The sequence below is a fragment of the Pantherophis guttatus genome, chromosome 17 (genome assembly GCF_059756535.1).
Source record: "Pantherophis guttatus breed Tessera chromosome 17, ASM5975653v1, whole genome shotgun sequence".
Classification (NCBI taxonomy): domain Eukaryota; kingdom Metazoa; phylum Chordata; class Lepidosauria; order Squamata; family Colubridae; genus Pantherophis; species Pantherophis guttatus.
The window spans coordinates 1,589,243-1,602,047 of record NC_142079.1 but is presented as its reverse complement, the minus strand read 5'-3'; the positions used below and the strand labels follow the sequence as shown (position 1 = coordinate 1,602,047).

Here is a 12,805-nt window from a genome sequence, read left to right as displayed (position 1 = left end):
AGCTGGCATTCCGCAACCAGCGAGCCTCTGCCATCCTCCCCGTCTTTTGTGAGAAGATGGCGCACGATGGGTTCTGCTAAAACTCATATCAAACTTATTTCTCATTCTCAACTTTGGCAACTTGAACATGCGCGGACTTCAACTCCCAGAATTCATGCTGGCTGGCTGGGGAATTCTGGGAGATGAAGTCCACGCATCTTCAAGTTGCCAAAGGTTAAGAGACCTTCGCTAAAAAGAGAAGAAGACATCACAATTCTGTTTTTCCCCCCCAGTCCTTAGATGTTAATATCAGGAGCCGTGTCAGCTCTGGTTCATTTTCCATCCATCGTCCCCAAAACGGACACCGCGAGAAGCTCATTTATTTATATTTTAATTCAACAACAAAAGATCAGGCTACAATGGAAGATCGGCACGTAATCTTCGCCCATCGCATTTTACATCTGAGGACATCTCACTTTAGGGCTGATGGACGTTACATGAGCTTGGATTCTCCGTCAGGGGTCAGGATGGTGAGGTTCCCTCGAGCATCTTGATCAATTTCAATAGCTTCGAACAGAGACTTGAAGTTTCCCGCTCCAAATCCCTAAATTTAGAGGAAAAACAAAACCAGGTGTAAGTATTAATTTATTTTTTTTTGCCAACCTATACACCAACCTGTCTGCAGATTATGATAAATTTCTTTTCTCTGACGCTGGGATGTTCTGTTTAGACCCAAAATGACAGTTGGCGACCCAGTTCTTCATTTCATGAGTGTAGAGACTCCTCCGCAAAATAGTGAGGAAGGGAGTTCAAATTAATTGAACCTGGCTTAGAATATCATCTGGCTAGATCGGTGTGTCCCAACTTCGGCCATTTCAGGAGTATGGACTTCAACCCCCAGAATTCTTATCCGTGGCCTTATGCCAATGGAATTCTGGGAGTTGGAAGTCCACAAACTCAGAAATGGCCAAGATCAGGGTGCACTGGGCTAGAGCAAAAATCTCCAAACTTAGCAACTTTAAGACTTAAGAACTTCAACTCCCAGAATTCTTTTCAGTTGAGTTGGGAAGTTGAAGTCCACAAGTCTTCAAATTGCCAAGTTTGGAAATCCCTGGGCTTGAAGATCTCCAGATTGGTTAATCGAGTAGCCGCAGCAACAGGCTTCAGAAATCCTATCACCCAACTCCCCGTTGCAATTTCCTCAAGACTTCCAACTTCTTTTGGTACTGAAAATTTGCCTCCGGTTTTTGGAAAGCCGATAGAAACCGGAGGAGGCCCAAGGATGACCTCACAGCATCTGCAAAACCAACTCCTCTTCTTCAAAGTAACCTCGAAGAACGCTGCCCTGAGGAACCAACCTCGTGGTTGTAGCGCTGAATGACCTCAAGGAAGACGGTCGGCCTGTCCTGAACGGGCTTGGTGAAGATCTGAAGCAGGTAGCCCTTCTCGTCAAAGTCAATTAAGATTTTGAGTTCCTTGAAAGAGAACGACGAGAGACTAAAGGACGTTGCCAAAGAAATGTGAGTGACTTTATTCATTTTGGTTGCATGTCGGAATGAAAACACAACAGGAAGCTCTTAGAATTAGAGTTGATTCGTCTATTCAATTTAATGTCTGCCTAATGAATATATATAAACCAGGATGATGTATCCATCTTTGAGCAAAAGGGCTCCCATCAAGATGAAGGAACAATAAATCGTAGTTTTTATTATATTTCTGTAGCCCTTCTTCCCTCAAGAGGCCTCCCTGATCTTCCTGCTCTCCTCCATATCTTCTCAAGAACCACCTCAAGGGATAACATCTTAGATTAACACTCTAACCATGATCCCCCGCTATAATGGAAGGCAACTGACCTCCAGTTTATCAATGCTTTCCTTCACTTTGATCTTGGCTGTCCTCAACCGCTCCCGGAGCTGCTGGTAGTACTTTGATGGAACGGACATGAACTCCATGCCACGGTCTTTCAAGTTTGTGATCTACATCCAGAGAAGGTTCATGAGTGTAAAGATGGACCCCTTCCAGGAAGTTGACATGTTGGGTAGGAAGGTTTGTAAAGAAACTGGACATTCTTACCGAAGTGATGATGTCTGAAGTATTCAGGGCAATGTGCTGGACTCCAGGGCCTCCGTAATAGTCCACGTATTCCTGTGGCACAAAAGAAACCAAGATGGACCATATGCCAAGATCTCATTCAGGAACAACATCACTGTATCTACATTCTTATGCATTTGTGATGCATAGCTATGGTAGCTGAAGAGTGGGGAGATCACAGCATCGCCAGTGCTTGCTCCTGATTCATTCTGGCTTGTGATGTGACTCAGGTAAGAATGTTGGTTTCACGCTCTGAATCCTGGTTTGCTAGGTCTCATCATTGGCTCAGTCTTCCTCGTGAAGATGACAAGAGGGCTTCAGGGCAGCCCACATATCTTTCTCCTCCTGATTATCCCACCTGTAATCTTGGCTTGACAACAACCTTGCAAGAGGTTGGAGAAGAGGCCAGCTAGATGAAGATAAAGAAGTAGCAAAAAATCCTCTCCCAAAATACAACAAGTTCTGTTGCGACGAGAATTGTTGACTCCTGTTGGGTGTTTCCACCTGCTCCCACCACCCACAAAAGTCCACTTTGTGGTACCTGGATCTGAGACTTCTTCTTGCCCATCGCAGGTTCATTGATGGGCATCCTGATGGTCTCCTCATAATTGGCCATGACAACAGACCGCAGGGCGCTGTATTCGGTGTGCAGTTGTTTGTCGTCCACAGACCAGAAGCGATGGAACTGGAGGTTCTTCTGATACCTTGTAGATGCCATACAGGGAAACAGAGACCTTGAGTAGAGGCTCAAACCTTCTCATCGACATCCTATTGGCCAAGACCTGGGAAACGGCCACGTTAACCAGGAATTCTGGGAGTTGAAGTCCACCCCTCTTAGTGGCTGAGAAACACTGCTGCAGGTGTTTATTAGCATTGCTTTAGAAGGAGGAAAATGTGACATTTAGACCATGTTTACCGTTTCTCCTAAGCTGCCCCCCATCCACTCTCTCATTGAAATGCTCTTATTCATTAACTTTAATCAATAACGTTCTTTGCTCAGGAAAGCACAAAGAGAAGTTATTCGTTACCCAACTATCCAAATAGGGAGGGCTCTGATATTTTTTTCCTGAGGATTTTAATATCAAAATCTATTGAAAGCGATGAAGGAACCTTTTGACCGCAGGATAAAAAGGTCTTGAAGATCACATAGCAGGCCAAGGGCCTGTCCAGAAAGATCTCCCAAACATTTTTCTGATTGTAGAACTCTGTAATAGAACATTAGCAGGTGAGTTCAACCTTCAGTTCAGAGATGGTATTCAGCCAGTTCGGAACCATTTGCCCAAACTGGTAGCGGAAATCACAGGTTGGCCTGCCCACCCGTCCAGGCTCTATGTCGTCCTATTTAGGGACATTTTTGAGGCTAGGTGCACGCGTGGAAGGCACATGCATGACAAAAGCACATGCAAGGAAGGCCAGGAGCATGCACCGAAGGCAGGCGTGCGCGCAAACTAGTAGCAATATAATGTGCCACCCACCACTGCTTCAGTTCCTCTAAACCAGCCTTCCTCATCCTGATGTGTTGGTACTCTGTGTCTTATCATTCCTTAACCAACATTCCTAGCTAAGGGAACCTGGACAACAAGGCTCCTCTTCATGTCTACTTGGGTGCCACCAGCTTCAACATCTGCTTTTATTCATTTTAAGGAAGGTTTCCAAAAAAATAAATAAATAAAATCTCACCATTCTACCACAGAGAGCATTTCCTGGTCGGGCTGATTCCCCACAACGTGATCGATAAAATTCAGTTTTGCGGCAGGTCTGGAAACGAGAGAGAAACGTGACCACATCATGTTCACCAGTCAATCTTCTTCTTCTTCTCTCTCTCTCTCTCCAGCTTCCCCATCCTTGACCTTCAAACTAGTCACAATTCATTTTCCGTGGGATGAGGGTTTTTTCCCATCCCTTCTTCTTCTCTACTGAATTGTCCTTTCCCACGCACATCTGAGATTCCTTCCACATGACCAGAGGTGGTATTCAGCCAGTTCAGACTGGTTTGCCTGAACCGGTAGCGGAAATCATGGGTGGTGGGCCCGCCCCCGGCTCTATGCCATGCTATTTAGGCACATTTTTGAACTGGGCACATGTGTGGAAGGCATGTGTGCCTGTTGTGGTCCGCCAGCAGCCTGCGGAGCTGGCAGCAGAGTCGAACAGTGAGGAGGCTGGAGAGGACCATGGAGTCTGGGGAAGGCTCGGATGAGGGCTCTGCATCGGAGGCAGAGAAAGGGCCATCTGGGAGGTACATGCTGCCTCCGGAGCCTTCAGAGTCGGACCTCAGCGAGGCAGAGGAACAGGGGGGAGCCTGTTCCCAGTGCGTGCATGCGCAGAGCTGCCAGAAGGCAAGAACAGCTAAAACAAAAGGGATGACTCGGGAGTAGGGCTGGGAGATGATTGGCCCCTCCCATAAGGCTTAAAAGAGGAGCAAAGGCATGTGGGCCTTTGCAGGAAGCAACGTTTGTTCATTCTGTTCAGCTTAAAGCCTGAAGCTCTGTTTGATTCTGGACTCGTGTGGCTTTGCCAATTAGGTCTTTGGCAGTGTGTCACGGGAGATAAAGGTGGGTGATTATCCCGAAGGACTTCTCCCGAAGGACTTTTTGTGATTAATTGGGACTCAGCTGTGAATGAACAGAATTCACAGCTGTTGCAATAAAAGAGGTTTTGGGGACTATTCGTGTGTTTTAATGACTCAGGAAGCCGAGGTCACAACAGTGCCAGCAAAGTTCACATTTGTGAACCAGTAGGGAAAGTAAATGAATGCACACGATCCATTTTTGCCCTGAGGTTTTCCACAACTGGCTGACCTCTTCCCCTTAGGGAGAGAAGCCAGCCATTTTCTCTGCACTCTTGACCCTGGGAGATTTGAAGGCTTTGAATACTTACAGTTTTTTTAAGAGCGGGTCCTTAAAGAGAGGGGCTTCAAATCCAGGTAAGAAGAGTCCCTTGTAGTTCCGTTTTTCTATGAGGGTGTGCGTGGTGTCTCCATACTATATTGTCAAAAGAAGGAGAAACACAAGATGATGAGATTGCACCAACATTTGGAGAAAAGATTTTCCTAAGAAGTTGGGGACCATCTGCAGTTGGGTAGAAGATCTCTGGCATCTACAGAGAGGGCTGGAGGAAAGATGATGTCCTTTCCTTCCAGTTATTGTTTTTGGCCAAAAGCTCAGACTTTGCTCCATCTGGATTTGAGGGACCTGAAGTTCTTTAGCAAACAGATCACCCTGCATTGGAGAAGACCATCCTGTGAAGCCAGACCATCTCAAAGCAGGGGGCTTCCTTCCTTACAGCATTTGCATTCCCCTCTTGTGTCAAGCAATGGGAGACAACCTACAATCAAAACTCTCCAAGCTACCAAGCTGAAACAGAGCCAGAATTTTGCTCCTCACCAACTCTCGGCCCACCTTTAAGGTCTCCAAGCCTTTCTTCAGTACTTGTTCATCTTAAAACAACCCCCAATTTATTAATATTCGCTTAGTTTTTTCCAGCTTTGGCCTCTTCCACATCTATCCAGCACAACTCTCACCATTTCCAGCTGTCTAGAACTGTCGAGAAGGTTCAGGCCAACTCATGACAAGAATGCCAAGTTAGAGAAAACCTTCCCACCCAACTAACCACCATTTCCCCAGCTCCTGCCTTCTTCCTCTCTCTGCTTTGGAACTTTCTTCTGAAGCCCTTACCGTTTGCACGATGGCAAATTTCACTTTCCCGTGCTTGTCTTCTTCCGTCCAGGGCTCTCGCACTATACGGGCTCCACGTTCTCGAGCTTTCTGAACGGAGGACGGGAGAATGAAGTAAGATCAGATAGTTCAGCCAGTAAGGCTGGTGTGAGAACTGGCAAACTTCACAATGCTGGGCAAGTTTGGCATTTTGTCACGAGAACACCCCAGAAGCAGTGGTGAAATCCAATTTTTTTTACTACCGGTTCTGTGGGTGTGGTGTGGCAGGCATGGTGTGGTGTGGCTTGGTGGGCGTGGCAGGGGAAGGATACAGCAAAATCTCCATTCCCACCCCACTCCAGGAGAAGGATATTGCAAAATCCCCATTCCCACCCCACTCTGGGGCCAGCCAGAGGTGGGATTTGCCGGTTCTCCGAACTACTCAAAATTTCCGCTACCAGTTCTCCAGAACCTGTCAGAACCTGCTGGATTTCACCTCTGCCCACAACCCATTGCAGCTGCCCCTCTGCTTAATTTTCCATTTATGGCCTCCAGAGATGGCTCAAATTTCTTCTCTGAAATAAAGGTGACTCTCGAAACTGGCATTCGGTGGAGGGAACCTGCAAATTCCCATGAAAGCAACCTCTTGTATGTGCCAAAAGACTTTCCAGCTTGGATTTACCTGCACAATGGAATCACAGTCTTCCACTTCAAAGGAAATATCTCTGACACCATCTCCATGCTGCATTAAGTGTCTTCCCATTTCTACATGGACCGAAAAAGGGGAGTCAACATGGATATTATGATTTTTGGGGGGTTCAGCAGCAGCTGTTCGTCCCATTCAGAAGGACCCAAAGTTTCTGCCAGCAAAAAATTCTGCCCGCCCTCATAATACAGCCACTTCCAGTAATAACGGCCAATTTTATTATCTGAGAAGTAACTAAATAATAACTGACTAACTAGATAGTAGTCACATAGAAAAGAAGCACTTCACATGTGCTGATTTGAACAGGGTCCAGAGGTCTGCTAATTCCTGGTACAATATTTCCTTATTAATTAAATTTATTTATTAAATTTATATGTCACCCATCTCACTCCGAAAAGCTACAAAAAGGAATACCTTACAAGAAGTAATAATAACATCAACAACAATAACAGCAATAATAATAATATGGTAATGCTGGTTTTAAATTTACCTTCATTTCCAGGGTTAAGGGCCGAGGAGAAAACAAATATAATCTGGAAATAAACATCATAAAGAGAGAATTAATACACTCCCTCTAAGGCACAATGAACGGACAGTCACAAATTTCCCTTTATCACTTCAAAGCGGAAGAGGGAAGCTTTCATCAAGTTTCTGAGATAAAGGCCAAGGTTAACGAAGACTGTTAATTAATTAAGCCAGGAATTATTGTTAACCTCCTGCTTTTCCAGTGGTTACCTTTTTTGCAAGATCTCTTTTGAAAGATAAGAAGAGCCGGAAGAGAGAAAGCGGGGATTAATATGATGGAAAGAACTGTTTGAAGGCTTCAGATTTTGAACCCTCCTTCTACTACCTGCTGTCCGAGGGCCGACTGACTGACCTTGGTTCCCAACCAAGAAGGAAATTATTGAGCGAAGCAGCCGGTGGTCGGCAGCTCTCAAGACCTCAAAGGACATCCAGAGTCCGTCTCTCTTCATTGAGATACACAACACGATAGTATTTTCTTTCGTCAAGTAGTGATATTATTTTCTGGGCCTCTTACCTTATCCTGCTTGACCGCGTGGGAAACCACATCTCGGCTGCCGGTTTCCAAGCCTCGGTAGGCCAGTTCTTCAAACCCCATTTTGTTGCAGTAAAACGATGCAGCCTTGAGACAGTGAAGGAAGCTGCATTACAGAAGGGTCCTTTTAACTCCATCTCCCCTCCCTCGTAGGAGAGAGAGAGTTGCCAGCTTTTTTGGGCAGGTGGGTTGCCTTTGTGTGTAAGGATCTCTTGAGTTTTCCCTTGCCCGGCTTCCAACGTGATTTGCATTGGCGGGGATGAACTCAAGAATTCCATTCATAGAAAATTCCAAACCCCAATTCCTTGGCCAACTGTGCCTTTGCCTTGATTAATGTCAATGTTTAAGGTTTAGGAATAAATTCCGCTGGAACATGCATGGATTGATGCTGCAGATCTACACAATGTTTACTTGGCAATCTCACACAAATCTTGCTGCTAAAACCAAGTAATTCCTTTGCTTGAGCCTTTCCCATCTCCAAATAGAAGGGAGGGGAGAGGAGGAGAGGAGAGGAGAGGAGAGATGACATGACATGACATGACATGACATGAGATGAGAATAGAATAGAATAGAATAGAATAGAATAGAATAGAATAGAATAGAATAGAATAGAATAGAATAGAATAATAAGTAGAATGGAATGGAAATTAGAATAGGATAGGATAGGATAGGATAGGATAGGATAGGATAGGATAGGATAGGATAGGATAGGATAGGATAGGATAGGATAGAATTATTTATTGGCCAAGTGTGATTGGACACACAACAAATTTGTCTCCTGTGTATAAGCTCTCAGTGTACATACAAGTAACAAATGATAAATCATAATAAAATACATTCATCATAAGTGATAGTCATAGGATACTGAATAAGCAGTCCACATAAACCATACTAATAAAGATACCAAATACAACAATTAATATAAATTGTAAGCCGGATGAGAGAGAAAGGGAGAGAGAGAGGAGAGAGGGAGAAGGGGGAAAGATGGAGAGAGAGAGAGAGAACCTAAGTTAAAGGGAGGAATCTGGGACTGTTCCAAGTATGGTTTACCCCTCAGTTCCCATCATCCCTGGTCCTTGATCTTGTCGGTTGCGCCTGATAGGCACTGCAGTTCCACCACTTTCGTCCCATAGTTTCCACCCCAGATGAGATGCCCAGTTTTGGAGTCTCCAGATTCAAACACCCCCTTGGCCACTTTGTAAAAAATATCCCCACCAAACTCTCTCTCTCTCTCTCTCCCTCTCTCTCTCTCTCTCATTTTTTTCCCCTTTTCCCTCCTCACTCCCCTTTCCTCTTTCCTCCCCTTTGGAATCCCGAGCCTGCGAGAAAGCCCAGCGTGTTGATCTGGGAAACATTTGGGGCTGAGCTGAGCTTTCCAACGATCACTGAAAGCCTCTTGGCAGCCGTGTGGGCCGTGGCATCAGGGATCAATTATCCACCCTGCTAGAAGGAAAACTGGGAACAGCTTCAGCCTGGCTTCCTCAGCTGTCCCGGGAAATTGGCCGATTGCAAACCCCCCACAAGTTGTGGGGGGGGGAGACCATGCAGGGTGGAGGCCTGACGAGTCGGCCGTGTTACTGTGGGTGGGGGTGTTTGGGGGTATGCTTCTGTTTGGCCAGACCTGGGTTGCACTGGGCAGCGCATGTCTCTGTGACAGCCAAGCGCAAACCCTAAATCGAATGCAGGTGGTGGTTTTTGGAACATCCTTCCTTCCCCGCCTTCCCACCCTCCAATGGAAAAGCCGCCAAGGTTCATCCCAGCCAGGCATGGGAGCCGCCTTGGGTGGGCCCCCGGTGGGGCGTCTGCTCCAGGCTTACCTGCTTGGCATTGCCAACCCAGAAAGTCAAGGAGTGGAAGTGCAGGAATCGGCCTCGGGCCGGCTGAAGGAGAAGGAAAGACAGGGCAGTAGCAACAGCAATAGACACTTAGACTTATATACCGCTGCGCAGTGCTTTCCAGCCCTCTCTAAGCGTGGTTTAACTAGCCAGCCTCTTGCCCCCAACAATCTGGGTCCTCATTTCACCCACCTCGGAAGGAGGGAAGGTTGAGTTAATAGCAATAGCGCTTACTTATAGGGGAGGGGGTTACGACTCTCGGCTGATCTGGGGGCAGCCGAGGGGGATTCCCAGGGGTCCCACCAGAGAGAAGGTTGAAGCTACAGAGATAATAGCTGAATAAACCCAGTCAGTTTCTTGTCCTTATTTCTCAGGATTGAAGTTGGATGAAGACCTCGATGGGGTCCTTGGGACTCTCTGATCTAGGGGTTTTCTTGCAGACTTTTCATGACCCAACTAGGGAATGTCATCCATGCTAGAAGGGAGTGGGGTTGTATATTAGCATATACATTTGTATATTAGCATATACAAATAAAAGCACCTTTCCCTTCTAGCATGGATGATGTTCCCTAGTTGGGTCATAAAACGTCTACAAGAAAACAACCCAGCTCAGAGAGCACCAAGGACCCCACAGTTCAACCCTGAGCTACAAATCTCCTCTTCTATTAGAAGAATTCCATTCCCCCTCCCCCAAAAAATGTCCCCAAGACATCGGACTGGAGTGACTTATTGAAGCTGGTTTGTTTTCAGTTTGGCTGAATCCAGCTGTGACTTCCACCTCTGTATTTGCAAGCATTTGGCAAACTCGCCCCCAGCCTTCATCGCTGCCATCGGGTGGCAAAGCTTCTGATAACCTTGCTAGGTTAAAGATCAAGTTGACTGGAAAATATTTACCCAGCTCTTACGCAGGAGGAGGGGTGCCAGTTACCCCTTGAGCAATGCTTTTAAAGAAGATTCCATTTTTATTTTTATTTCTAACCAATCACCTGCTTTAGCTCCCAAACTGAGAGAAAGTTCTCACCTGACTGAATTTGGTTGCATTCCCTTCTCGGCAAGCACCTTAGCCCTTGGTCTGATTCTGACATTACCAAAAACTGGGTTTAGAATTTACCCAAAGCAAGGTTGCATGTTTGCAAACTCCAGGCAAAGTTCAACCTTTCGAAGGCTTCTCCATTTCAGGAGGATTTTTCAATTTGTCTGTCAGAGCCAGAGAGTGGAGGCTCCAGTTATTTTTCACATTCAGGATAGTTCGTTGAATTAATCACAACTGGGCGTGGCTTCTATAAACCAAGATTTCCAAACAATCATGGCTGATTTCGCAATATGCGAAGCCAGCACTAAATTATTATATATTTGATTTGGTTGTTTTGCACATCCAGCTGCTGATTTCCAGAACTGCAAGCTAAACTTGGATGGAAAATCACCCAAAAATACGTCTAAGCCTCTTTACAACCTCCAACATAGATGTGATAAGCTTGTAGCATTATCTATTCATTCTAATGCATAATTTGGTTGTGCAGACAGAAATCTGGAACTCGTTACTTGTCCCAGATCAGGGTACTGAGCCAGCTTTGAGTAATGTGTGGAAAAGTCATAGTTATAATGAGAACCAGATTAAATAAAAGATAAATGTGGTGGGTTTTTTTTTTCAAGATATAAAATTGAAACCACAATTGAAACCTCTTTTTACAGTATATCAGCACACTCTTATAGATACAGTATATACATCGCTTGCTAAGAAAAGATTTTGACAAGTTTTCTTATGCCTAAGAAAAAAACATTATTTTTAAACAGGCTTTTTACCTAGTCTGTTTCACTGCATTTGGGATTCCAATATGAGGAATGTTTTAAAGGATAAATAGTTGTTTATTTAATCAACTGATAGGCACGTTCAAAAGAAGAAACTCTGATCCCAATTTTTTTTTAAAAAAAATTTAAAACACCCTTAAAAATGCCAAACAAAACATTTGAGAAGAACATAATATTTAAAGTGAGCTTACCTTTTCTCCTTTATCTGTATAGGTTGTCTGGTAGAAAATAAGAATAAAGCATGGATTTTTAAAAATTATTCCAGGAAAAAAAGAAGAAGAGCAAAACAAAAACTTATTAACCAAGTCAGTTTAAATGGTAAAACCTCTGTTAAGTGCAAATAACATGCAGATTTGAACATGTAATTTTTGACAAATATTTTTATACAGCAAGAATCTAGCCAAGTCTATATTCAGCCATTAAAAAAAAAAAAATCTTATAAATCTAACAACTCTCCAAGCCGACACTTTTGTGAAAAGAAAAGAGTTTAGGCGCTAAATTGAGATATTCATGGGATGCTGCAGGTTTGAACAGCGTCTTCAAATATGTTTGCCAGTTTTATAGAAGGGAAAAGCCAAGCACCCATTTGCTATATAAAGCAAGTATAATACAGAGCAAGATAATAGCAACTATTTGGGAGAATGTTAGTAATTCGACGTACAGTTAAAGAAAATATAGAGCATTGCAAGAATGGGTCAACCCGAGCTTAGAATCCATCTTCCAGAGAATGGAACTAAACATCCTGTGAAAAAGTTATTGAAAAAGAAGGGGGTGGAAAGGGTCTAAACCTTGGGACCCTCACCATTTCGGTTTTTCCTTGGAGCAGCGGAAGGTGAGAAGGCAGAAAGAGGCAGAGAGACAGTGTGGAAATCTTTTGAATTGTAAAAAAAAGGAGGAGGGCCTCTGCTCCTCCCCGCATCTCCTCCTCCTCTTCCCAGATGTACATTTCAACTTTTTAAACACAACTCTTGATATTTCTCAATCGTGTCCACCGAGGCAGAGCTCAGGGCATCCATCCTTCAGGTTCTCGGGCGGCGGATTCAAACCCAAAGCACAAATCCCGGGATCTTCTTAACGAGATTTGTTGATGGGGAAAGGAGATTTGATGGAGGTTTATCTTAATCATAATCATAAGTTAGTTTGTCAAGCATATATAAGATAACAGGTAAAAGTATAAACATAATTTGAATACATGAAGAGAGTAAGTAAAAAGGAATATTAGGATAGGGACGGTAGGCACGCTGGTGCACTTATGCACGCCCCTTACAGACCTCTTAGGAATGGGGTGAGGTCAACAGTAGACAGTTTAAGGGTAAAGTTTTAGGGGTTTGGGGAAGAAACTACAGAGTCAGGGAGTGCATTCCAGGCATTGACCACTCTGTTGCTGAAGTCGTATTTTCTGCAATCAAGTTTGGAGCAGTTTACCTTGAGTTTGTATCTATTATTTGCTCGTGTATTGTTGTGGTTGAAGCTGAAGTACTCATTGACAGGAAGGACATTGTGGCAGATAGTTTTATGTACTATGCTTAGGTCAGACTGAAGTCGGCGTAGTTCTAAGTTGTCTAAGTCCATAATTTGGAGTCTGGTGGCATAAGGTATTTTATTGCAGTTGGAGGACTCTTCTCGTGAAATATCTCTGGACTCTCTCGATTGTATTTATGTCCGATATGCAGGC

The 12,805-nt window shown here is 44.5% G+C and overlaps 1 protein-coding gene across 2 annotated transcripts; it reads right to left on the bottom strand.

Annotated features, from left to right (window-relative positions):
• Positions 1-354: 354 nt before the first annotated feature.
• HPD (4-hydroxyphenylpyruvate dioxygenase) lies at positions 355-12,178 on the bottom strand. 2 transcript variants are annotated; one of them, XM_034428776.3, is made up of 14 exons: positions 11,933-12,178; positions 11,322-11,348; positions 9,304-9,366; positions 7,469-7,573; positions 6,920-6,962; positions 6,406-6,488; positions 5,745-5,834; positions 4,948-5,051; positions 3,751-3,828; positions 2,612-2,774; positions 2,053-2,124; positions 1,833-1,955; positions 1,338-1,454; positions 355-583 (listed from the first exon to the last, which is right to left on the bottom strand). In XM_034428776.3, the coding sequence occupies exons 1-14, from the start codon at positions 12,074-12,076 to the stop codon at positions 473-475; spliced, it is 1,323 nt and encodes a 440-aa protein (XP_034284667.2). In that variant the 5' UTR covers positions 12,077-12,178; the 3' UTR covers positions 355-472. The 2 variants fall into 2 exon arrangements, with proteins under 2 accessions (XP_034284667.2, XP_034284668.1); XM_034428777.3 differs by lacking the exons at positions 11,322-11,348; positions 11,933-12,178 and adding an exon at positions 10,343-10,520.
• Between the last annotated feature and the right edge of the window lie 627 nt (positions 12,179-12,805).